The sequence below is a fragment of the Chiloscyllium punctatum genome, chromosome 32 (assembly GCF_047496795.1).
Source record: "Chiloscyllium punctatum isolate Juve2018m chromosome 32, sChiPun1.3, whole genome shotgun sequence".
NCBI lineage: Eukaryota > Metazoa > Chordata > Chondrichthyes > Orectolobiformes > Hemiscylliidae > Chiloscyllium > Chiloscyllium punctatum.
The window spans coordinates 17373146-17401043 of record NC_092770.1 but is presented as its reverse complement, the minus strand read 5'-3'; the positions used below and the strand labels follow the sequence as shown (position 1 = coordinate 17401043).

At 43.4% G+C, this 27898-nt stretch overlaps 1 protein-coding gene across 5 annotated transcripts in view; it reads right to left on the bottom strand.

Moving 5' to 3' along the window:
* The window catches only part of tspan11 (tetraspanin 11), a 79076-nt gene that overhangs the window by 15128 nt on the left and 36050 nt on the right, over window positions 1–27898 (bottom strand). For all 5 annotated transcript variants that reach the window (XM_072551771.1, XM_072551772.1, XM_072551773.1 and 2 more), the window contains 3 exons: window positions 22313–22387; window positions 16664–16768; window positions 12733–12891 (listed from right to left, as the gene is read on the bottom strand). In XM_072551771.1, coding sequence (XP_072407872.1) covers window positions 12733–12891; window positions 16664–16768; window positions 22313–22387 — 339 coding nt within the window. The remainder of the gene's footprint in view (window positions 1–12732; window positions 12892–16663; window positions 16769–22312; window positions 22388–27898) is intronic.

The window sequence follows — 27898 nt, the reverse complement described above, 5'->3', positions numbered from 1 at the left end:
CCCTCAGTGGGCCTTGAGTCTTTAGAACTCTTCCAGAAAAGTCAGTGAAAGTAGAATCATTGAATATTTTTAAGGCAGACATAGATAAATGTTTGATAAGCAGAGGGGGGAGTGGAATGTTATTGGGGACAGGCAGGAATTGAAAGAAAGATGAGCTTTTCAAGTGGGATGGAGCTCAAGGGGCTGAGTGGCCTACTTCTGTTCCTACTCAGATGTTGGCATGTAACTGCTGGAATGTGGGATTGGTTAGAAACACACAACCTTTAGGAAACCTACAGGCTTCAGAAGAATCTTAGAAATATGAACTACATGACTCCACAGCGTCACTGTTCCACTCACTCCCTGGAGCGTCAGAGGCTGAGGGGTGACCTTATAGAGGTTTATAAAATCATGAGGGACATGGATAGAGAAAACAGACACGGCCTTTTTCCCAGGGTAGAGGAGCACAGAACTACAGGGTATAGGTTTGGGGTGAGAAGGAAAAGATGTAAAAGGGACCTAAGGGGCAAAGCTTTCATGCAGAGGGTGTGAAAGGGGCTGCCAGAGGAAGTGTTGGAGACTGTTACAATGACAACATTTAAAAGGCATCTGGATGGATATATGAATAGGAAGGGTTGGGAAGGATATGGACCAAATATTGGCAAATGGGAATAGATTAATTTAGGATATATGATTGACATGGACGAGTTGGACTGAAGAGTCTGTTTCTGTGTTGTATATCTCTATGACTCGAAGTAAATATGAATAGGAAGGGTTTAGAGGGGTATGGACCAAGTGCTGACAAATGGGACTAGATTCATTTATGATATCTGGTTGCATGGATGGGTTGGATTGAAGGGTTTGCTTCCATGCTGTACATCTCTATGACTCTAATCAAGCCCCCTATTCCTTGATTACCCCATTATCCAAAAGTCTATTGACCTTAGTCTTGAATGGTCAAGGGCTGAGCTTCCACAGCTTTCTGAGGAAGAGAATTCCCTGATAGGTTAGTAGCTCCAGGCAGACAGGACCAGCAGTTGATCTGCTGCCTGACTGCCTGAATAACCAATAGACTCTTTCACTGTCGGGATTAGAGCGGTGCTGGAAAGGCACAGCAGGTCAGGCAGCACCCGAGGAGCAGGAAAATCGATGTTTCGGGCAGGAGCCCTTCATCAGGATGGTTTCCTGATTAAGGGCTCCTGCCTGAAATGGTGATTTCCCTGCTCCTCGGATGCTGCCTGACCTGCTGTGCTTTTCCAGCACCACTCTAACCTTGACTCTGACCTCCACCATCTGGAGTCCTCACTTTCGCCTCTTTCACTGTCGGTCAGAGGGTTTCTCTCCGGAGAAGCTTCCACTTTTCTGGCTTAGTCCGCAATCAGGAAAATGACTACTTACAACACTCACCCCACCCCCCCTTCTCCCACTAACTGCAGCTTCTCCAGGCAGGGAAAACGTCTGCTTTGCTTACCCCAGGGGAAAGGTTAGTGTAGTGGTAATGCCACTGGATTAGTAACACATCAATGCAGGCTAATGCTTTCAAACCCCTGTAACTGGTGGTATTTAAAAATCCAATGAACAAAATTATTGCCATGAGCTCTAGTTATCCTAAAAATGCCACCCTTACTGCCCTCTTTTCTGTGCCACATGCCAATCCTCACACATATTAATATATTATCTCTCCCCCATGAGCTGTATTCTTGCAAACCAGGATTGCATATGGCATATATTTGAATGCACTTTTAAAAACTTCAAACTGCTACATCCATTGATCTTGCTAGTTATAACTTCAGATATTTTCTCACGGGAAGGGTATGTTAATAATTATTCTATGATCCATTCCAAATGTATAAAATGACAACTAAATCACCAAGATGGTTAACCTGCCTGACTTTGACTGCTATGGAGGAAGAAAGGAACTCACACAGGTTCTATCGATAAACAAAAATATAAAGCCTACTTATTTCATACTTCTTCTTGACATGAGGAAAGACTGTATCGACTGGGCTTGCATTTGCTGGAATTTAAAAGAATAAGGGGAGGTCTCATAGAAACGTATCAAATCCTGATGGGACTGAACAGGCACAGTTCGTAAGTTTACAGATGACACCAGAATTGGAGGTGTGGTGGACAGTGAAGAAGGTTACCTCAGATTACAACAGGATCTGGACCAGATGGGCCAATGGGCTGAGAAGTGGCAGATGGAGTTTAATTCAGATAAATGCGAGGTGCTGCATTTTGGGAAAACAAATCTGAGCAGGACTTATACACTTAATGGTAAGGTCCTAGGGAGTGTTGCTGAACAAAGAGACTTGGGAATGCGCTCCTTGAAAGTGGAGTTGCAGGTAGACAGGATAGTGAAGAAGGCGTTTGGTATGCTTTCTTTTATTGGTCAGAGTATTGAGTACAGGAGTTGGGAGGTCATGTTGTGGCTGTACAGGACATTGGTTAGGCCACTGTTGGAACATTGCATGCAATTCTGGTCTCCTTCCTATCGGAACAATGTTGTGAAACTTGAAAGGGCTCAGAAAAGGTTTACAAGGATGTTGCCAGGGTTGGAGGATTTGAGCTATAAGGAGAGGCTGAAAAAGCTGGGGCTGTTTTCCCTGGAGCGTCAGAGGCTGAGGGGTGATCTTATAGAAGTTTACAAGAATCCCATGCAAGGACTGCACAAAACACTACATAGGACAAACAGGAAGACAGCTAACGATCCGCATCCATGAACACCAACTAGCCACGAAACGACACGACCAGCTATCCTTAGTAGCCACACACTCAGATGACAAGCAACATGAATTCGACTGGGACAACACTACTATTATAGGACAAGCCAAACAGAGAACAGCCAGGGAATTCCTAGGGGCATGGCACTCATCCACAGATTCAATCAATAAGCACATCGACCTGGACCCAATATACCGGCCACTGCAGCGGACAGCTGGAACTGACAACCGGAAGCAGCAGATACAAATCACTACAAATGCCGGAGGAAACATCACAGAAGCGCTTCACAGGAGGCTCCCAAGCACTGAGGATGTCACCTGGACAGGGGACGAAACGTTTGCAACACAAATTCCCAGCTTGGCGAACAGAACCACAACAACGAGCACCCGAGCTACAAATCTTCTCACAAACTTAGAAGTTTACAAAATTATGAGAGGCGCGGATAGGGTAAATCGACAAAGTCTTTTCCCTGGGGTGGGGGAGTCCAGAACTAGAGGGTATAGGTTTAGGGTGAGAGCGGAAAGATATAAAAGGGACCTAAGGGACAACTTTTTCACACAGAAGGTGGTACGTGCATGGAATGAGCTGCCAGAGGAAGTGGTGGAGGCTGGTACAATTGAAACATTTAAAAGGCATCTGGATGGGTATATGAATAGGAAGGGTTTAGAGGGATATGAGCCAGGTGCTGGCAGGTGAGACTAGATTGGTTTGGGATATCTGGTCAGCATGGATAGGTTGGACCGAAAGGTCTGTTTCCATACTGTACATCTTTATGACTCTCTGACTCTATAAGAGATAGGCCATTCAGGGCTGAGATGAGGAAGAATGTCTTCACTCAGAGATTTACAAACCTGTTGAACTCTTTCAAACAGGAAACCGTTGGGGCCAGTTCATGAGATATATTCAAGAGATAGCTGGATGTGGCCCTTGCAGTTAAATGGATCAAGGGATATGGGGAGAGGGTGGGAATGGGATACTGAAATTGCATCATTAGCCATGATTGTATTGAATGGTGGTGCAGCCTACTCCTGCACCTATTTTCTATGTTCCTACGTTACCAAGTGGCAAAATCAATTATTAACCACAGCAATGCAAATCTAAACCCAAACACTGACACAGTCATTCATAAATTCTGTGTACGAGACAGACAGCTCTGCAGAAGTTTCATGGATGGTAAATGGAAGAAAAGAGAAACAAATTCTCTGAATCAAGAGTTCAAACCACAAGGGTGAAATTAGTTGAATTTCTCCATTATTTTGGCTTTTGGCTATGAAATCATTTATTTGTGACAGAAGAGTAATAAAGTGTTCAATTTGGTAGCCTGTCAGTTGACCTAAGTCTTTGTTTAAGATAGAAGTTCTTCTTTCCAGAGTTCTGTTGAGTATTTTGTCTGTCCCAACAAAATGTGAGAAAGTGTGAAATGCTATCTTTGCTTGCAGGCTTTCTGGAAGGTTGCCTTCAACTGCCTCTTCTCGGGTATGTAACAAACTGCTACTTAAAAATCCAAATGCTGCCTATTGTTTTTCAGCCCAACATGATCAATACCTCATTCTTCAAAGGTTCCATGACCTTGTTTAACCAATATGTAAATACCATTCAGTTTTGACCTTTGAATTGCAAAATCAAAAGACAAAGCACACCTGGTACATTATCTGCAACACAACAGTATGCAAACTTCCGTTTTCCCAATTTATGTTCAAAAGCACAGACATATTCTTTATATGCCTCCACCCTTAAAGAAATGCCATTTCTAAATGTTTCATCACAAGGTAAACACAATGTAAATATACAACAAAATACAAGAAAAATTCATTCATTCACCCTCACTTATTCTTCATACACTATTTCTTGTCATCTTTCCTTCTCAGTTTTTCAAATCATTCCAGCATCATTTCATTCTTGATCATGAGTATGCAATTATAATGTCTTTTCCTGTGATATTAACAGTGACATGTTATAACAGTCAATTAGTGTGTTCCATCAAAATAACCTTGTATTTCAAGATTTAAATTTCCCTTGAAATGCCAAGCAGTTACAGACAGTGTACAGGTACCCGGAGTTGTGAATGGGTTCAGGTCTTGAGTCTGTACTGAAGTTGATTCACCCACAAGTTGGGTCATAATGTAGGACAACGCAAGTCGGCCAATTTTAAGTCCAGGAAGCATTTGTATGCTCAATTTTTCAAATCACACTCCTGCATGGGGTTCGCAAGTATGAACGTTCATAGGGTGGACATTCAGATCCTCTTTTACATTAATGTTTTCTTGTCCTCGTGATGGGCATAAACTTCAAAATGTTTAAGAGCCAGTAGTAATTCCAGAGTCTCCTTTCCCACTGTGGATTACATCTTCTCACATTAGTTCAGTTTCTTTGTGAAGCACCTCATTGTTTTCCCTATTCCTAATTAGTCATCTTGCAATAAGATGCTCCCAACAGCATCAACTGCCATTTTAAAAGGCTTAATACAAGTCAAGAATGGGCAACACCAGACTATTCATTAGGATAGAGTGGTGCTGGAAAAGCACAGCAGGTCAGGCAGCATCTGAGGAGCAAGAAACTGCCTGAGTGTGCTTTTCCAACACCACTCTAATCTTGACCCTGATCTCCAGCATCTGCAGTCCTCACTTTCGCCTATTCATTCGGATAGCCTTCAGCTTCTTAACACCATCTGGCATTGTTTGGAAACGTGGTTAGGAAATCTTGTCAAGATTTAATACAAAACCAGCTATCCAACTGCTTAAATAAGAGTTCTGATTGTGTTACACATTTTTCCTTGGATATAACATTAGTACACAGTCTAAATAATCCAGTCTCTTCAACACACCAATTATAACTTGATTCAAAAGCCTCTGGAATACAGCTGGGGCATTTGTAAATTTATGACCTAGCATAGATATAACTCATTTGGTGTAACAAAAACTGATATCTCTTAATTCAATTAGTACTTGCCTGTAGTACTTCAATACATCAACCTTAGTAAGGAATTGGAACACTGCCAACTCTATCGATACAATCTTCGACCCGGTGTAAAGGTTAACATTCGATTTGCCTGCTCTGTGACCGACTGAACTTGGATGCCAGCTTTTTGTGATTCACGCAAGTGAACCCTCAAATCCCTTTGTGCTGAGGGTTTCTGCTGTCTTTTTCCATTTAAATAATATTCAGCTTTTTTATTCTTCATGCCAAAGTGCAGAACCTTAAATTTTCTCACATTATATTCAACTTGCCAAGTTTTTGCTACTGACTTAACATGTCTATATTCCTCCAAGACTCTGTGTGTCAATACTCCCCATCTACTGCAGGGAATCCTGGAGGGAATCTAATCTAATCTAATCTATTTTTTGCCATCTGCAGACTTGCCAATAGTACATTTACTTCTGTCATCCAAATTATTAAGATACACTGTAAATAATTGTGGCCCTAGCATTGATCCTTTGGCATTCCATCAATTACAAGTTGCCATCTTGAAAATGCCTCCCTTATCACAACTGTGCCTTCTGTTAGTTAGCTAATCCTCCATCCAAGGCAATATACCACTCCTGATAATATGAGATCTTATCTTATTAAATAGCCTAATGTGCAGTACCTTAGTAAATGGAACTTTGAATATATTATATTGTTGGATTACATTTCATCTAACACTTCCACAAAGAAATCTAATAAATACATCAGGCATGACTTTCTGGTATTTCCTAAGTAGTCTTACTAAATATTTCTGTTGTCCTTCCTCTAAGTATGAGAATAGCTCCTGTCCCAGTATTTCAGCACTGGCTAATGAAATTGTAGGTGGGTTACTCTCTGAACTGTCTACTTTACTGTCCAGCTCTCTCTTACTGTCTCTGTCATTCTCCATTACTCTTAGCACCTTCTTAAATACTGAATATATTCAAGTCTGAGTTACAGTTGTGTTTGACAAAGGAATCAAGAATTCTGGGGAACAGGCAGGAAAGTGACACACCCATCAGCCATGATTTTATACAATGTCAGAGTAGGCTTAAAGGGCCAAACGGCCTACCCCTGCTCCTAAATTTTTATGACTTTATGAACTTGAGTGGCCATTTTAAGAATCACTCATATTTCTGTCGACCTGAGGCCACACATAGACCGAAAGGGCTAAGGATAACAATTTTCTCTCCATAGTGAATTAAGATAGCAGTGGTTGGTAACTTTGTGGTCAGCATGACTGAGATAAGTTGCTTTCTCATTCCAGAATTTTAAGAACAATTGAATCTAGATTCCCAGCTGTTGTGTGGGGGTTGAATATGGAGCCACAATTTCAGAAGGACAAAGTAGATGGCGTGCTGGAGGGCAGTGGGCATACTGTCACAGCCAGCAGAAAGGTTGACCTGGGCCTACTGTTCAACAAAACATGGCTGCCTCACTCTGGGAGTTGTGGAGCCATTCAGAGGCCAAAGGCGGCAGTCCCGACATGGGGTGACCATTGCTGAGGCTGTGAGGGAGAAAGAAGAGAGTGGCTCCAATTTTCAATTACGGGCAGAATGGTGGCTCAGTGGTTAGCACTACTGCCTCACGGCGCCAGTGACCCGGGTTCAATTCCAGCCTCGGGTAACTGTCTGTTTTGAGTTTGCACATTCTCCCTGTGTATGTGTGGGTTTCCTACTACAATCCAAATATGTGCAGGTCAGGTGAATTGGCCATGCTAAATCGCCCCTACTGTTAGGTGTATTAGTCAGGAGTAAATATAGGGTAGGGGAATGGGTCTGGGTGGGTTGCTCTTCGGAGGGCTGGTGTGGACTTGTTGGGCCTAAGGGCCTGTTTCCATTCTGTACGTAATCTAATCCAATCTTCACGGGCGGAGTAACAAATGTATTTTTGTGACCGTGGGCTCAGATAGAACACCCGTGGCACTCAGAGGGGTTACCCCTCCCTTGGCAGCACAGATTCAGTGCACTGGGGACTTTGGCCTGGGTGGGGGTATTCCGTCAGCTGCTACAGAGCATCCCTCTCCAGCAAATGGAGCATTCGGAAACTCAGGCCTCCACTCCCAGTGGTAAACCATCTATTTGCAGATGGCAGTCCCCACGCACAGCAGGGCCCTGTGCAGCTGTGAAAATGGCAGCCCTGAGGGGAAACTGGTGGCTAATTGGTGGAGATATTTTTTAACCAACCTGTTCAGATGTTTTTCTAACACCTCTGCAGCAGGTGGGGCTTGAACCCGGGCCTCTTGATCAGAGGTAGGGACACTAACACTGTGTCACAACAGTCCCTATTGGCAATTTGTGAATTGATAATGTTATTGACAGCCTGCCTTCAAGTCACTGTTGTTCCTGGCACTGGAGATGTCCTCATTTTCCTGATTTCCTGCCTCTGAGCCCTTCTCTGACGGCCTGACAACCCAGATATCTGAATTAGTCCCCATCTCTGTGTTATTAATCCAGTAATTTCAAAAACAAGATATTGCTTGTAATCATTATTCAATTTGTGCTTTACAAGCTTCTCATCAACATCTTGAATGATTTTATCTCGTGCGTCACAAACCTCTTCAGGCTCCAGGTGGGTTTATTTCCTTTAGAACACTTCCCAGCCTTTTAGAGAGACAACAGTTATGTTCAATATGGTCCAGGGGATTAAAACACTCACTTCAGTAGATTCTCTTGTCCCCTATTACCACTTGAATGGTGCATTAAAAGTCACTAACATGTTTCCATCTCATTCCAGTAATTGTAAAGGAAAATGACTCAGTGTATGGTGCACTGTGCAGCTGTCGGTTGACTCCAGTGCTGTGCAGGACCCTGTGCAATCAGTGACCACTGCTACGTTCAAACAAATAAACAGAGGACTCAGAAGATTTGAAGATCAGTTAGCTCAACTGGCTGGACAGTGAAATGTAGGGGTTCAGTCCCTGTGCTAGCTGGTCCCAGAGTGATAACGTGAAATGAGATACAATTAGCATTACACAGCATGGGCAGATGGAGGACAGATGAGGTTAATACAGAGGATTTCAGGGTAATGCAGTCTGATAGGAGGAACATTGAAAATAATATAAAATAGGGGGTGGAGAAGCAATTGGACCTGGGTGTACAAGTCATTGAAGGTGCGTGGAGAGAAAAGATAATCAAACATACTATGTCCTTGGCTTAACTAATAGGGGCATGGAGGACAAGAGTGTGGAAGCGATGCTGAACTCATATAAGACACAAGTTTGATCTCAGTTGGAGTTCTGTATACAGTCCTGAGTGTTACATTGTAGGAGGTATACAAACATGTTCCAAGAATGGTTGCAGGGATGAGACACTTGAGTTATGAGGACAGACTGAAGAACTTAGATAAGTCCATGAACAAGAAATGTTTGAGGGATATGGGCCAAGTGCAGGCAGGTGAAGCAAGCCTAGTTTGGAATTATGGTCGGCATGGACTGGTTGGATTGAAGGGTCTGTTTCCGTGCTGTATGACTCTATGAATTGGGACTGCTTACCTTGGAAAGAAGAAGGCCAAAAGGTGTTCTGATAGAGGTTTCCAAGTTTGGGCTTGGGCTGGATAGTGTAGACAGGGAGAAAGTGTTCCTTGCTCATAAAAGAAAATAAGTAGGAGAAGGCATAGAATTTAAAATGATTTGCAAAAGAAGCAATGACGATGTGAGGAACAGAAACTTTCCTACTCTCTGACGAGGTAGAGTATGGAATGCACTGCCAAGGAAGCAGGTTTAATTGAATCATTCAAGAGGGCTTTGGATGATTATTTGGTTAAAAATAAAGTGCAAGGATATGGGGGAAAACGCAGGAGATTGACACTGGATAATGATACTCAGTCAGTGCAGGGCCGATGGGCTGAATTGCCTCTTTCTGCACCGTAAGACGCCTGTGCTTCTGGGATCATTGCTCCACTTGAGAACCCGAGTGCTCAGCAGTAATAATATATTAGGTAACTTCATCACAGTGTTTACTAACACAAACTTATTAATCTCACAGCAGGACTGGTAAACTGGTGTCAGTTCTGTTTATGTGAAGGTCTATTACAGCTGAGCTCAGCAGAAAGGTTTATCAATGAGAGTCAACCAGTATCATGACAGAAAAGCACAGCTCCACACTCGCACGCTACATGCTGCAGACAAACACTGCTTGCTACACGCTCTACATCCCAGTCACTTGCCCGTTACAGATACACAATCCTTTATCCAAAATCTGAAAAGCTCCGAAATCCAAAACCTTTTTTGTGGAGTGGGGAGTGTCATTTTGGCACGATCAGGTGACCCAACTCCATCCCTACTCGAACCCCATCTCTTAGATGTGACATGGTGGTCTGGCCCAGCATTGGCAGGTGTCAATTGTGTCTCAGCGCTCGTACTATCCACACATGGGTCTGCTGGTAGGTAATTCTTTTTATTTCAATGTGAAAATGTCATTTATTCCGAAACCTGAAAAATTCCAAATTCCGAAAAACAACTGGTCCCAAGGATTTCAGATAAAGGACTGTGTACCTATAGCATGTTTCCTTGTCAAATTATATCACAACACCCATCTTCCCTCTAATTCTTTAACCAATTATATCCAGGGGTCATTGGTCCCTCTGCCAAAGTCATCCCTATACTCTACACAGAATGTCTTAATTTTATACATCTCAATCAAGCCATCCCTCAGCCTTCTCTGATGAAAGGGGAAATCATGCTTGACTAATCTTCTTGAATTTTTTGAGGATGTAACTCGGAAGATGGACGAGGGAGATCCAGTGGATGTAGTGTACCTGGACTTTCAGAAAGCTTTTGATAAAGTCCCACACAAGAGGTTAGTGAGTAAAATTAGGGCGCACGGTATTGGGGGCAAAGTACTAGATTGGATAGAGAATTGGTTGGCTAATAGGAAACAAAGGGTAGTGATTAACGGCTCCATTTCGGAATGGCAGGCAGTGACCAGTGGGGTACCGCAGGGATCCGTGCTGAGACCGCAGCTTTTTACAATATATGTAAATGATATAGAAGATGGTATCAGCAATAACATTAGCAAATTTGCTGATGATACAAAGCTGGGTGGTAGGGTGAAATGCGATGAGGATGTTAGGAGATTACAGGGTGACCTGGACAAGTTAGGTGAGTGGGCAGATGCATGGCAGATGCAGTTTAATGTGGATAAATGTATGGTTATCCACTTTGGTGGCAAGAACAGGAAGGCAGATTACTACCTCAATGGTATCAAATTAGGTAAAGGGGCTGTTCAGAGAGATCTGGGTGTTCTTGTCCACCAGTCAATGAAGGCAAGCATGCAGGTACAGCAGGTCGTGAAGAAGGCTAATAGCATGCTGGCCTTCATAACAAGAGGAAATTGAGTATAGAAGCAAAGAGGTGCTTCTGCAGCTGTACATGGCCCTGGTGAGACCACACCTGGAGTACTGTGTACAGTTCTGGTCTCCAAATTTGAGGAAAGACATTCTGGCTATTGAGGGAGTGCAGCGTAGGTTCACGAGGTCAATTCCTAGAATGGCAGGATTGCCTTACACTGAAAGACTGAAGTGACTGGGCTTGTATACCCTTGAGTTTAGAAGACTGAGAGGGGATCTGATTGAAACGTATAGGATTATGAAAGGATTGGACACTCTGGCAGGAGGAAACATATTTCCGCTGATGGGGGAGTGCCGAACCAGAGGACACAACTTAAAAATACGGGGTAGACCATTTAGGACAGAGATGAGGAGAAACTACTTCACCCAGAGAGTGGTGGCTGTGTGGAATGCTCTGCCCCAGAGGGCAGTGGAGGCCCAGTCTCTGGATTCATTCAAGAAAGAATTGGATAGAGCTCTTAAAGATAGTGGAGTCAAGGGTTATGTAGATAAGGCTGGAACAGGATACTGATTGGGAATGATCAGCCATGATCATATTGAATGGCAGTGCAGGCTCGAAGGGCTGAATGGCCTACTCCTGCATCTATTGTCTATTGTCTATTGACTATTGAAAGAAATCAACCACAGTCTATCCAATCTTTCCTCATCACCCAAACCTCTCAATACCCTTGTACATCTGCCCCCATACCCTCCCCAGTCAAGGTGCTCTGGACGGCTGATGTTTGACAATGCTGGTGGAATTTACAAAATGACAACACTACAGTTTCGCCAGACTGTAGTTACAGGCAAGGTCAGCCTGATGAGGTGCTCCGAAACCTTAGCTTTGTTAACAGAGTTGGGAACCATGACAACAATATTGGCCAAGGCTTTTCAAATCAGATCGAGTCAGAAGACACATGACACCAGATTATAGTCCAACAGGTTCATTTGAAATCACAAGCTTTCGGAGCGCTGCCTCTTTGTCACCTGACAAAGGAGCTCTGAAGGTTTGTGATTTCATATAAACCTGTCGGACTGTAACCTGGTGTCATGTGACCTCTGACCTTGTCCACTCTAGTCCAACACCGGCACCCCCACATCAAATCAGATTGTAAAAAGGCAGGTCAAATAGAGAAGTATTCAAGCACAGAGTAGTATGTTAGAAATGTGAAATATCAAAAAGAACAGAAACCACAAGGTTGAGAAAATGACGCACATACATCAGTCAAACACCAAGTACGAAAGATAAAAGATGAAAAACTGATCAAACAAGGAACATTGCCCAGAACATTACACTCATGGCATTCTGTTTCTGAGTGTTGAGATTAATAGACAATTTCCAGTAGATTAATCGATCATAAGTAGATCATTTCTAATTGTACATATTCCTATGCTTCTATAAATTCATTGTAATGATTTACCAACAACACTCCAAAGGAGTCCAGAATTGGAGGGATGCAGAGATCTAGGAGGGTCATGAGGCTGGGGAGTTTGGAGAGATGGGAATGGGTGAGAGCAGGGAAGGATTTGAAACCAGTGCTGTAGCATTCTTGCTGAATTATGCAGTTACTGAGGCATTGTCTGTGGCTCGGAGTCCACAGTATGGGCCCCTCTGGTGAAGGGGGTGGGGTAAGGAGTCAAAGTGGAATCAAATTATCACTGTAAACTCTCAGCCACAACAATCCCCTCTGTAACATTGCCCATCACTGTGATTTCATTTCCAAAGCTGAAAGTCGTAGGTTGCAATATTTTGCTTACCTCCACCTTGTAGATATTTGATGGATGGTCTCTCCGGCCACAGGCCTCAGTGACTGTCTTGCAGCAGCTGTCAGGTACAAGTCTGTTACCTGACGTAGGGGAGAGGATGTAAACACTGTGCTGCCAGTCAGCGGAACTGTTGCTGCCGCAGCACTTGAACTGTAAGGACACAAGAATACGAGAACATAAGAACGAGGAGCAGGAGTAGGACATTCAGCCTGCTTCGCTATGCTATGCGATCATGGCTGGTCCTATCTTGGCCTCAAATCCACCTTCCTGCCCACTCTCCCAGTGGGCGGCACGGTGGCACAGTGGTTAGCACTGCTGCCTCACAGCGCCAGAGACCCGGGTTCAATTCCCGCCTCAGGCGACTGACTGTGTGGAGTTTGCACATTCTCCCCGTGTCTGCGTGGGTTTCCTCCGGGTGCTCCGGTTTCCTCCCACACTCCAAAGATGTGCAGGTCAGGTGAATTGGCCATGCTAAATTGCCCGTAGTGTTAGGTAAGGGGTAAATGTAGGGGTATGAGTGGGTTGCGCTTCGGCAGGTTGGTGTGGACTTGTTGCGCCGAAGGGCCTGTTTCCACACTGTAAGTAATCTAATCTAACCCTTCAATCCTTTTTGTTAATTAAAATCTGTCCATCTCCAAAAGCTGAGCGAGTCACTCAGTTCAAGGGCAATCGGCAACAAATACTGGTTTTCAGGCTTAATCTTAGTCTTAGACAAATTCTAAGTCTATGTTCTTGTCTCCTCAGGCAAGGAAAACAGCCTCTCAACAGTAGGCATTGGTAAGCATAATGGCCATGTTCCTCGACTAACAATTCCCTCACCCTGACTAATGATCTAAGGACATGGGTTTGAATCAAACTATAGAGGGTGAGAATTTTAAAAATTAACATCTGGAATTGATGAAGGACGTCTGCCCGAAACATCGATTTTCCTGCTCCTCGGATGCTGCCTGACCTGCTGTGCTTTTCCAGCACCACTCTAATCTTGACTCTAGCCTCCAGCATCTGCAGTACCCACTTCTGCCATCTGGAATTGAAAGCTTGCCTTAGCATACAGGGACTATAAAACTATCATCGATTGTTGTAAAAATGCAGCTGGTTTATGAACTTCCTTGAGCGAGTGAAATCCTCTGACTTACCTGCTCTTGCCGACGTGTAACTCCAGACCCACAGCAATGTGGTTGATATTTAACTGCCCTCTGAAATGGTTGTACAAGACCCTCAGGCCCAAATACACCACACAAACACCAAACAACAACCGTCTCCAATAACAGACAATCTACCCTCCACGTCCCTTACCATTCAATGAATGTTATCATCACTGAATCCCCCACTATCAACATCCTGGGAGTTACCATTGACCTGAAAATTAACTGGACTTGTCATGTAGACACAGTGTCTACAGGAGCAGGTCAGAGGCTAGGAATACTGCAGCGAGTAACTCACCTCCTGACTCCGCAAGGCCTGTCCACCATCTACAACTCAGGAGTGTGATGGAATACTCTCCACTTGCCTGGATAAGTGCAGCTGTGAAAATCACTCAAAAAGCTTGACACCATCCAGGACAAAGCAGCCCACTTGATTGGCACCGCATCCACAAGAATCCTCTTCCTCCACCACCGACACTCAGTAGCAGCAGTGTGTACTACCTACAAGACGCACTGCAGAATTTCACCAAATATCTTAGACAGCACCTTCCAAACACACAACACTTCAATCTGGAAGGACAGGGGCAAAAGGTTCACAGAACGCCACCACCTTCAAGGATACCACCAAGACATTGCCATCCTGGTGGTGGTGAAGATCTTGACACCATTCCTTCACTGTCACTGGTTCAAAAACCTGGAACTCCCTCTCTGCTGGCATTGTGGATAAACCTACAGCAGGTGGACTGCAGCGGTTCAAGAGGGCAGCTCACCACCACCATCCTGAGGGTAACTAGGGACGGACAATAAATATTGGCTAGCCAACAATGCCCACATCCCACGAGTGAATATAGAAAGGGGCAGCAGATGCTGGCCTTGCCTGTGATGCCCACATCCAATGAGAACATTCTTAAAAATCCACTTTGCGTACAAGAATGTTAAAGGTACCATACAAGTGTGAGTTGTTGTTGTTAACCTCCTCAGAGTCTCATATTGTACTGCAGTTAAAACAAAATGCAAAATTCTTCTCAGCAAAATAGAAAATAGGCCTTTTATACAAAATAAACAATCTTTCTGAAACCAAAAAGAAAAACCTGCGTTTAGATGGTGCTTCTAAATGTCTCAAAGCATTTTATAGATAAATGAAATACTCTTTGACTGGGCAATTGAACTGCATGAGATGCAGCAGCTCACCTGAGCACAGGAAGCTCCCACAAACAACAATGTAGAACACCATCACCTGCAAGTTCTTCTCTAATCCTTTCACCATCCCGACCTGAAAATATATCTCCATTCATTCAGTACTATAGAGTCATAGAATTGGATAGCATGGAAACAGACCCTTCAGCCCAACTTGGGATAGCACGGTAGCTCAATGGTTAGCACTGTTGCCTCACAACACCAGAGACCCAGGTTCAATTCCACTGTCTGTGTGGAGTTTGCACATTCTCCCTGTGTCTGTGTGAGTTTCCTCCTACAGTTCAAAGATGTGTAGGTTAGGGGGATTGGTCATGGGAAATGCAGGGTTAGGGTAGGGAGGTGAGTTTGAATAGGACACTTGGTGGGCCTGTTTCTACACTGTAGGGATTCTATGAATGCATCTGTGCCAACCAGATATCCTCAACTGTTCGAGTCCCATTTGCCAGCACTTGGCCCATATCCCTCTAAACCCTTCCTATTTATGTACCCATCCAGATGCCTTTTAAATGTTGTAATTGTACCAGCCTCCACCAATCCTTTGGCAGCTCATTCCATACATGCACCACCCTCTGAGTGAAACAGTTACCCCATAGGTCCCTTTTAAAACTTGCCCCTCTCACCTTAAACCTATGCCCTCTAGATTTGGACTCCCCTAGCTTGCAGAACATACCTTATCTATTTACCCTATTCATGCCCTTCATGATTTTATAAACCTTTATAAAGTCAGCCTTCAGCCTCTGATGCTCCAGGGAAAAATAGCCCCAACCTATTCAGCCTCTCTCTATAGCTCAAACCCTCCAACCCTTTCAAGTTTATCAACATCTTTCCTATATGAGAGAGACTAGAGATAAATGCAGTGTTCCAAATTGGTCTCCCCAATGTTCTGTACAGCTGCAACATGATGCCATAACTTCCAGACTCAATGCACTGACCAATGAAGGCAAGCTTACCAAACACCCTCTTCACCACCCTGTCTACCTGCGACTCCACTTTCAAGGAACAATGAACCTGCACCCTTAGGTCTCTTTGTTCAGCAACACGCCCCATAGTCCAACCATTTCCTGTGTAAGCCCTGCCCTGATTTACCTTTCCAAAATACAGCACCTCACATGTATCTAAATTAAGCTCCATCTGCCAATCCTTGCCCCATCTGATCAAGGTCCTGGTGTATTTTGAAATAATCTTCTTCACTGTCCACTATACCACCAATTTAGATGTCATCTACAAACACGCTAATGTAATCCTGGAACTCCCTCCCTAATGGTTTTGTGGGTCCAACTGCAGCACATGGAATGCAGTGGTTCAAGACGGCAATTCACCACCATGTTCTCAAGGGCAACTAGAGATGCGCAATAAATACTGGCCCAGCCAATGACATTCACAGCTCATAAATATGAAAAAAAATGACCAGGTAATTTTTTTTTGGTGCGCAGTGATTAATTCAGTAATGCATTCTTAACTAACGTCCCTGCTGATAGTGATAATCTTCTCAGTAATCAATTACATATCAAATATGAGCCATCTAAAGATCACAGGGGCCCACCCAGAAGAAGGAAAGCCCCCAAAGGTTAATTCCGTACATCTTGCTGGAGCTGGTCGATGGAATAGGTAACCACCTCCTCCCCAGGCCGTGCATAATTCTCCATCATCGTTTTGTTCAGGTTCTGCATCAGCTCTTCATTTAACTGTACACAAACAACAACAAAAAAAAAAGTCAAAAGCTACAAAGAGAAAGATTTTCCCATTGATTGCAATGAGAATCATCGAATGATACAGGAAGCTATTCGGCCGATCGTGCCCCCTGCTGCCCTTTGAACGAAATCTCAGGTTATGCCACCTCCGCCCCACTCCCCATCAAACCCCCTTGAACCTTCCCCACAGATGTATAATTTCCACCCTTCAAGTACTTTTTTGATTACGTTTTCAAACTCACTATTGACTCTGCTTCTACCAGCCTATCAGATAACGCACACTGTGTAAAAGAAAGATATCCACATCTCATCCTTTAACAATCACCTGAAATTAGAGCCACTTCATTGGCTTGGAAATATTTTCTCCCTCTTCACTCAATAAAAACCCTTAATGATTTTAAACCCCTCTGCTTAATGTCCTCCTTCTGTAAGGAGGATAACTGCAGCCTCTCCAGTCTTACAGCCTCCCCACCTACCTTCCCCCCCCTCCCCCCACCCCCCACCCCCATTCTTAATACTATTCCTGTAACACTGCATTAGGATGAACCTTTCTTTGATCATAAGGGGAGATCTAATTGAAAATTACAATATAATACATGGCTTGGAAAGGGTGGACGCTAGGAAATTGTTTCCGTTAGGCGAGGAGACTAGGACCCGTGGACACAGCCTTAGAATTAGAGGGGGTATATTCAGAACAGAAATGCGGAGACATTTCTTCAGCCAGAGAGTGGTGGGCCTGTGGAATTCATTGCAGTGGAGTGGAGTGGAGTGCAATGGAGGCCAGGACGCTATATGTCTTCAAGGCAGAGATTGATAAATTCTTGATGTCACAAGGAATTAAGGGCTACGGGGAGAATGCGGGTAAGTGGAGCTGAAATGCCCATCAGCCATGATTGAATGGCGGAGTGGACTCGATGGACCGAATGGCCTTACTTCCACTCCTATGTCTTATGGCCTCATAAGCAGGTCGTGCTGTAAATCAACAATCTGAGAGAATGCAACGTTCAAGGCACAAGCACATTCCAAAGGAATGCAACATTTGGTGGTTCCAAAATGTATCAGTTTCAGGCAATCCTGCTTAAAAATAAGACTGGGACTAGTCACAAGGTTTTCATTCGAACAGTTCAAAGAGCACAGATGAGGAGTTTATTAGTTACAGGCAGTGGAAAAATCAGTGAGTATGTGAGATGGAGTGAGATGTAGACTCCCTGTTAAGCTGTGCTACTTTTAGCAATCCTGCTCATGCATTGTATCATTAACATCTGGGGAAAATGGTTCACAAATCTGTTGGAACTGTCTTGATCACATTTGCTTTTTTGATGTGCTCTGTTGGTGATGGATCACAGTCTGTCATCCATATCTACTGCACGTTAATTCTGGGCATTAGAAATAAGTTGTACATTTATTGTAGACTGTGTTACTTTTCTAACTGGTACAGTAAAAAATGTTGCAGCTAATTCAAAACCATGGAATCGTGTGGCTTTATTGTCGAAGTCCCCTGGTTCTCACACATTTCCTACTTTAAAAATAAAGATTACTGATCCATAACCAGATTATTTTGCTTTCCCTACTGAAGAATTAGAGTAATTAGATTTTTATTGTAACATGTAACTCAAGTGTAGTAATACATGAGTACAGTAAAAAGTGTACAAAGTTGCTATTTTCCAGAGCCATCTTGGTTACAAAACCAGAATCTCAAAACCAAAACAGCAGAAAAACCAAAAGGTAAGAAAAACATCCAGATCTTAAAGTCTATGTCAGACATGTCAAGATGGGAATGTAGTAGAGGTTCACTTTACTGATACTGGGGAAGGTTGGACACTCCTATGAGGAGAGATTGGTTCAATTGACTAGAGCTTAGAAGAATGTGAGGGAATCTGATTGAAACGTATACAATTCTAACAGGGTGGGACAGATGAGATTCAGGGAGGGTGTTTTCCCCTAGCCCTAGGATACATGATAGACCATTTTGGACTGAGATGAGGAAACATTTCTTCACCCAGAGGGTGATCAACCTATGGAATTCTCTACCACAGAAGCCTGTGCAGATCAGATCACTGAGTATATTCAAGAAAGACACTAACAAGTCTCTATATTTTGATCACATCAAGGTGTCTGGGGAGAAAGCAGGAAAATGGTATTGAGATAGATGATCAGCCATGGTAACACTGAAAGGCAGAGCAGCCTCAAAGTGTTAAATGGCTGACTCCTGCTGCTAGCTTCTATGTTTCTCCGAACCATAATTTGGTATTATGGTGGGATCGCAACATGCATCCATTCTAAGGGCGGGACATCTCTCCTAATGTGTGGTATCCAAAATCAAATGCAACACCCCAACTGGGGCCATGGAACTGTTTTATAACGATCTAGTATGACCTCCCTGCTTTTGTATGCTACGGCTCAATTGATAAAGTCAATATCTAAGATATCCTTTTAAACAAACCTCTCAAATTGGCCTCCCACTTTTAACTATTTATGCGTCTGAGCTCTCTGTTTCTGTGCACTTATTTCCCATCTGAAAAGTAACTCTTCTTTCTCTCCCTGAGCTAACATCGTATTCCTGCTTCCATTACGCTTTAAAACTTGGCTTTAATTTTCTGCAAGGTGGACTCCAGAGGTAATGAAAGCAGAAAGTGCTGGAGAAACACAGCAGCTGCAGCTGTGGTAAAATTCCACTGCTAATGCCACTACGTTATTATTGATGTTGGAAATCTGCCATTTTTACCCACCCTGACCATCATATCACAGAATTGTGATCAATTCTTCACTGCCCTCTGCACTGGTTTGGCAAACCATTCAATTCCATAGTAATTAGGAACAGGCAACAATTGCTGGACTTGCCTGTGTCACATCCACATTCTATGTCAAATGCCATCAATTATGTGACACTCATCCAACCTCTTCACTATTTCATCGACTAAACCAACCGAGATATTTGTACAACATATCCCTTTAAAATGTTAATTTAATAACCTATTACTTCTCCAATTACCAATGAATATTGCTCCAGAATACTATCTCTAAAATTCAGATAAAAGTTTGTGGTCAGCTGGCCATCAGGAGAAGTGGCTACAAGACTGGTGAAGAGCTATTATCAAGCATGCTGGGAACTTTGGTCAAGTTAGCTTGAACTCTGACCTCAATTAAAACTGCAGCCAGGACATGTTGTGACCTATCCTGTCACCTGTAACCTGCAGTTTCCTGTATTGACTAAATGTGGGAGGTTTTGTGTTAGTCTATTAGACAAACTGGCACCTTATATCAACAATGGTATGTGACTGTTTACGACTTGGTATAAACATTTGGGAGTTGTTTACCAGTAAACTCCATTCGTTGGGACTGAACATTGTGATCAGGTTTGGTCAATTCACTGGCTGAGTGTCGGAGAAGTTTCTGGAAGAATGAGCACACTTTGGGTTAAAAGTTACCAGCACAAAGGATTTTGCTGGAGTGATCATTTGAGACCAACATTTGCAAAGTGCCCTGAAGTTATCTTCAGAGAGATAAAGAACCATAAGGCCAGATCTACACTGACAGCAAAGTTGGCAACTTCACTCGAATTGAGGTAGTATTTGTTTCAAGCCAAAGTTATAGTGTTAAAGTTGGAGTTCAATGTTAATTAAGTTAAAGTGAGGTAAAGTTGCAATTAAGCTTGATGAAGTAAGAAGTGTATGTTTTATATTGAATATTGGTACTAAAGTGTTAAATAAACAAAGGTTTGTTTAATTAAAGTCTGAGTTGACTCCTTGTCTGACACACAAGTTGAAGCATACCTGGGTGAAAGGTTTGAGGATGCTTTTGGGTAACAAGGTCATTGCCCTGAAACGTTAACTCTGTCTCTCTGTCTCAACAGATGCTACCAGACCTGCTGAATTTCTCCAGCATTTTTGACTCACATTACCTCTAAAGTTAGGTTTGTAATTTTCCACCTCTCCCCTTTGTAGGGTCGTAATCTGGCTCCATTCAAATTTTTCATGAAGCATTGTAGAACTGTATCCTGCACTTTCCTCGGTTATGTCCCTCAGTAACTGAGGATGTTTTCCAATCGGACCAAGTGACATTTCTACTATGAACCCTGCCAACAGTTCACACACCTCCTCTTTCACCCAATTTCATCCCATCCAACAGGGCCACTGCCTTCTCTTTTTCTCTATGATTGGCAGCAGCATCAGCCTCTGCATTACAGACAGATGCAAAGTCCTCACTTAATACCCTCGGCATTCCCGCTAACTTCACAAGGTAATCGTATTCGTCCAGAAATAGCCTCACTCATCCTTCGAGTTTCTTATTGGAGAGTTTCAAAGGGTTTAAAATAAAAAATATTGTTTTGATGCTATCAGTTTTACTTCAGTCACTGGTCCCCATCTAATAGTTACTGAGTGCAATGTTCAGATAACAGGGAAGCTGAATAAAACTACAGTGCTACCTTGCTGCACTGAATTCAGGAGCACAGCTTCACAGATGATGACTCAAATATATCTCTGGAATTCTGTCCTCTAATCCTTGTTAATACCTACAGGGTGGTATCCAGCAGCTGCAGTCACACTACAGAAAGGAAAAAAGGTAAGTCATATTATGGTGGCCCGGCCCATCAGCTGGAGAATCAGTGCACATCACCCAGCCCCACCATCCCTAGCACCATGCTGCCATTCCGGAGGTCTGGATGGGATTGCCAATTACACAGTAAGCGTGCCCCTCTGAGGAGCCTGGATCCAAGAGCCACCTACCAGTTCATGACTCAGCTGCTCTTCTTCAATCTCTGCAGCGCCATCAGGAGCCATGGCCACTATAGGGACTGCGGGTGGCCTAGGATCAGCAAGTTTGGCGGGAGCCCAAGAAAGAGCTATGTGTGGTTATGAGTATGGGCTGCAAGGGGAGTTGCTGTATAGGGTGGGGAGGGTCTGCTCTGTGGGCTACGTTCAGCAGAGTGTGCTGAATAAACAGGGAGCCAATGCCACCCAAAAACAAGCCGTTAGGGTGGGTTTGAGGGTACAGCTGGCAACATGCTCAAGTGGTATACAGCCGCCAATGACCCTTCAACCCTCATTACTGACTGAATACCAGCAGGCATGGGATGAGATCCTCAATTGATCATTAATTGACAACTTGAGAGCCTCAAATCACTCCCAGGCAAGAAAGCCAACCTAAGGTTCATTCCTGAGTTTGAAACGTGATAGCTGGAGGTGCTGGCTAGGATCTTCCAACATTCCCAAGCTTGGGGAACACTCTCATCAGACTAAAAGTTGGAAAATGTAACACTATTAGCACAAGCTGAGGGAGAGAGGAATCGGGAACTGCAGGTCAGTTTGATTGACATTGGTCAATGGGGAAATGCTGGAACCTATTGTCATAAAGGCCCTATAAGTTTGACAAGGGACTTGCTGTATGGTGACTGCCGGCTTAAACTGGGGTGTAATGGTCTGCAGTACAGCGTATGCAAGCTTTAATGTATCACTCCACCACCTTCTCCTCACTGAGATATTCCACTCTCCTCATCTTTCAATATGGGCCATTTTACAAAAGCAGATTCAAGCTTACCCGCTGGTAGTAAACACAAGCAAGAATTCCAGCCACCAGCTCAGTCAGGAAGATCAGCAGGAGTAGGGAAAAGTACTGAAAAGGTAAAACAGAACAATTATCACCATAATCGTTTTAGTGAAAGCATCCTCTGTATTAAAAGTAGTTCCATTCTACACAACCTTTAACATAGCCATATCTTACACCAATGGGTCAAACTGGAGTTCCCAACTATAGAGCTATTTTTAGATTAGATTAGATTAGATTACATTATAGTGTGGAAACATGCCCTTCGGCCCAACAAGTCCACATCAACCCGCCGAAGCGCAACCCACCCATACCCCTACATTTACCCCTTACCTAACACTACGGGCAATTTAGCATGGCCAATTCACCTGACCTGCACATCTTTGGACTGTGGGAGGAAACCGGAGCACCCGGAGGAAACCCACGCAGACACGAGGAGAACGTGGAAACTCCACACAGAGAGTCGCCTGATTGTATTGCATTGTTATATTCCTCACAATAATAATGTCATTTTTTTCACACTTACAGTTTCTTTCATGGAATTCAAGCTTTGACAGTGGACTCCTTACTTTTCAACAATTGTTCCCTTCCTGGGAAGGTGGTGAGAGAGAAATTAACTGAGTGTGTTGGTTCCATGAGGTAGTTGCCTCACCCTTCCTGCCTCTTCAGCAATGAAGCTCTGGGTGACAGGGTCCATGGATCACTGGTTAAGGCCCTGAAGTGGTTAATCAATGGCCACACAATTGACTCAAGTCACTAAGTTGCTTCCTGCCTCCCTGGCCTGCAATAATGGTGGTTAGTTTCCCCAATGAGGAACCAGGGGGAGTCTGCTTGCCTTTGGGGGCTACAGGAGGCACGAATGACAAGGAGAGGGGTAGCCTCTGAATCCCTCATTTTCCAACAAGGAAGCCTGGAGAACAAACCTGTTGGGGTGGAATTTGCTCCAACCTGGTTCTAATTGAAGGTGAGAGAGTGTTCGCTAAACATCACACCCCTGGCCCTTGCCTCTGCACCCCTCACCTGCCTTTCCCACGATGCATGACAGAAAAGCACATACCATCTCATTATTTAAAACCCTAAGCCTGAGTTCCCAGCGACTGATTGGCCAGCTGATAGTGTGGGACTTCAATAATGAAGCTCATGATTTGCCAAGAGCTTTGGAATTTTGCTTACCCTGGCTCTGATCCTTTCCACCATAACATGTATCAAACTTGTCTTCTGTCTGTGTTGAATGTGAGCACATGTGTATATAGTTAGGGGTTTAAAATGGGTATAGTTTAAATCAACTAGTGGTAGATCCTTTCTTTCTTCACCCTTTAGAGTCACAGATCAGTTGTAAAAATTAAACATGTTAGAATGGAGGCATTTTCCATTCGTGGCGAAGTTTAGTGTGAATAGCTTTTGGCCAGAATTACAGCTATTCAGGCAAATTGATGCTTTGTGTGAAGAAAGGTCACTGGACCTGAAACGTTAACTCTGCTTTCTCTCCACAGATGCTGCCAGACCTGCTGAGTTTTTCCAGCAATTTCTATTTTTTTAAATTGATGCTTTTGGTGGTCCCGTTTGGATTTTGTACATTTTGGGACAGCTTAAGAAACAATGGTGCAAACAAAACTTGCCAATTAAGTCGAGACAAAATGTACAAGCTTTCAAACCATGGACTCTATCATTTCGGTACAAAGTACTGAACTGTTCCACAATGAAGCAATGGGCAGAATCTTCTGCTTTTGGGATATAAGGAGGGAGTTTCCATCATTTCCAAGTCCTGAGCTCAGATTGTCACTTTCCCTGATTTCATCTGAGAGGCAGCCATTTATCAGGCTGACTCTGCATTCACAAGCGTCTGAGCAATTAGAGATGGCTTCCGGCAACACCTCCGTAGAGTCATAGAGATGTACAACATGGAAACAGACCCTTCGGACCAACTCGTCCAAGCCAACCAGACATCCTAACCTAATCTAGTCCCCTTTACCCAAATGAAGAGCTTATGCTCAAAACGTCGATTCTCCTCCTCCTCAGACGCTGCCTGACTGGCTGTGCTTTTCCAGCACCACACTCTTGACTCAGATCTCCAGCAACTGCAGTCCTCACTTTCTCCCATATCCCTCTAGACCCTTCCTATTCATATACTCGTCCAGATGCCTTTTAAATGTTGTAATTGTACCAGTCTCCACCACTTCCTCTGGCAGCTCATTCCATACATGCACCACTCTCTGGGTGAAAATGTTGTCCCTTAGATCTTGTGAACCAAGTTTTAAAAATGTCCCAGAAGCTTCAGGCCCAATCAGAAGGCCTGCAATCTCAAAAAAGGTCATGGGGCTTTATAGTCACCTCCAGGTCAGGCTTTGGCCCACCTTGGCCTGGGTATAGGTCTTAGCGTGAGGCCTCTCCACTGCTGAGCAGATCCTCACAGTGATCCCAGTCAGCTCATAGATGGACAGTTAAACATGCAGATTGGCTCACCATAAAATAATGGAATGGGAGCCTGCACAACAGACAACATTTAACACAGAGAACTGTGAAGTAATTCACCTTGGAAGGAGGAATGACAATGTAATTTAATTTTAAAGAGGGGACAGGATAGAGACACCTGAGGATGCACAAATACAAACCATTAATAGTAGCAGGACAATTTGAAAATGCAGTGAAATAAAGCAAATGGGAACCTTTATTAATAGAAGCATATTACAAAAGCAAGGATGTAGTGCTGAGCTTTAGCCTTGGTTGGAGCCTTGAGTCCAATTTTGAGCACCACACCTCAGGAAGGATTTTATTATGAAGTTACTTGCACTAGCAATATTCGTTGGAGGACCTCATGTTTCATGGGATTGTAAAAATTTGTTCAGTTTGTCGAGGTACAAGGATTTGTTCTTTTGAAAATAAAGACTAATGAAAGGAAAATTTAGACTTCTTTCAAAAAAGGACATTTAAAAAAGCCAGAGTCTTAAAGACTGTAGAACCTTTTACAGAAATGTCATGCGTCTTGGTTTGCCTTTGTTTATACATGGGATGTGGATGTTACCAGCAAGGCCAGTGTCTGTTACCCAGCCCTAACTGATGTCGAATTGAGTGGCTTGCTCAGCCATTTTGGAGGGCAGTTAAGTGTTATCCACATTGGTGTGTGTCTGGAGTCACCTGTAGGCCAGACCAGGTATGGATGGTAGATTTCCTTCTGGAAGGACATTGGTACACCAGATGGGTTGTTACAACAAGCAATGACAGTTTCATGGTGACTATCACTGAGGCTAGCTTTAGATGCTATAATTATTAATCAATTTAAACGACACCATCTGCCATGCCCCCAGCTCATTAGCCTGGGCCAATAGATTACTGGCCCAATGACATGACCACTTTGCCCCTATCTCCATGGAGTCTCTGTTTATATCTGTAAGGATGTTTGAGCTTTATGTTGGGGTTTATAATGTCAAGAAGGGCATAGATAAAGTGAACAGCAAAGGTCTTTTCTCTAGGATGGGGGAGTTCCAAACTAGCGGGTGTATTTTTAATGTGGGAGGAAAAAGATTTAAAAGGGACCTGAGGGGCAACTTTTTCACCCAGAGGGTGATTTGTATGTGGAATGAACTGCCAGAGGAAGTGGGAGATCATAGAGTCCCTACAGTGTGGAAACATTTGGCCCAACAAGTCCACACCAACTCTCTGAAGAGCATTCCTCACAGACCCATTCCCCTATCCTATTCCTCTACGTTTACCCCTGACTAATGCACCTAACCTACACATCCATGAACACTATGGGCAATTTACCACGGTCGACCCCCTAATCTGCACATCTTTGGACTGTCGGAGAAAACCAGGGAAAACTCATGCAGACACGGGGAGAATGTACAAACTCCACATAGAGAGTGTGGAACCAAACCCAGGCCCTTGGTGCTGTGAGGCAGTAATGCTAACCACTAAGCCACTGTGCTGCCCAGAATAGGTACATGAATAAGAAAGGTTTAGAGGGATATGGGTCAAATGCAAGTAAATAGGATTAGTTTCAATTTGGGAAACTTAGTCAGCATGGATGAGTTGGACCAAAGGATCTGTGCTGTGTTACTCTATGACTCCATAAGACAAGTTGGGTGTAGCATCCTAAGAGAGAAGTTATCCAACTCAGTCTTTCCTAACCTTTAGAGAGATCCTTTCAAAAATCCAGTACAGGAGGTAAAGACCTAATGCAGCAATTCTCCTGAAAAGCTTCTGCAAGGCTCCTTCTCAATATCTCCAATTGAATGTACACCCCAGTCCAAATCCAGCACCTCCAAATCATCAAATCCTAATGAATGAACTGCTTCTGAAGAGGTCCAAGTGACAAACCATGTGTCTCATGACACTAGTCTGCATTTCCACCCGCTGGATTGAAAGTCATCCGGAACATTTCAATGTTCCCTTCTTTCATTAAAAATTAACAATAATTTGGCCAAATATATTTTTAAAAGTCATTCTGTGCTGAGAAAGTTTGTAATCAGTGTACGTGTCTACATTTTAAGTTGTTTGGAAGGGACAATAATTCTAATTTCATATTTCAAACTGTTAATCAGCTTTGCATCTATGTTAAATAAGTGTTGCTTATTATTAAATCATTAATTCTGTTGTTCATTCAAGAATCATGGAGTCATAGAAAACGGAAATAGATCCGTCGGTCCAAATTAATCATGCTGACCAGATATCCTAAATTAATCTAGTCCCATTTGCCAGCACATGGCCCATATTCCTCTACTCACTTCCTATTCATATACCCATCCAGATGCCTTTTAAATGGTGTAATTGTACCAGCCTCCACCATTTCCTCTGGCAGCTCATTCCATACATACACCACCCTTTGCATGAGAAAATTGCCCTTTAGTTCCCTTTTAACCCTTTCCCCTCTCACCCTAAACCTATGCCCTCTAGTTCTGGACTCCCCACTCCATGGAAAATACTTTGTCTATTTAGTCTATCCATACGCCATGATTTTATAAACAGCTATAAGGTCACCCCTTCAGCCTCTGACACTCCCAGGAAAATAGCCCCAGCCTCGTCAGCCTCTCCCTATAGCACAAACCGTCCAACCCTAGCAAAATCCTTGTAAATCTTTTCTGAACTCTTTCAAGTTTCACAACATCCTTCTTAGAGGAGGGAGACCAGAGTTGCACATAATATTCCAAAATGGCCTAACCAATGTTCTGTACAGCCACAACATGACCTTCAACTCCTATACTCAATGCACGGACCAATAAAGGAAAGCCTACCAAATGCATTCTTCACTATCCTATCTACCTGTGACAGCACTTTCAAGGAACAATGAACCTGAACTTCAAGGTCTCTTTGTTCAGCAACACTCCTCAGGACCTTACCCCTAAGTGTCCTGATTTGCTTTTCCAAAATGCAGCACTTCACATTTATCTAAATTAAGCTCCGTCTGCCAATCCTCAGCCCATTAGCCAATCTGATAAAGATCCCGTTGTACACTGAGGCTTATTCTCCTTCTTTACTGTCCACTACACCTCCAATTTTTGTGTCATCTGCAAACTTCCTAACCATACCTAAACCTGAATGACAGGTTATTTTTGTATTCTGAAACTAATGTAGATAATTGGT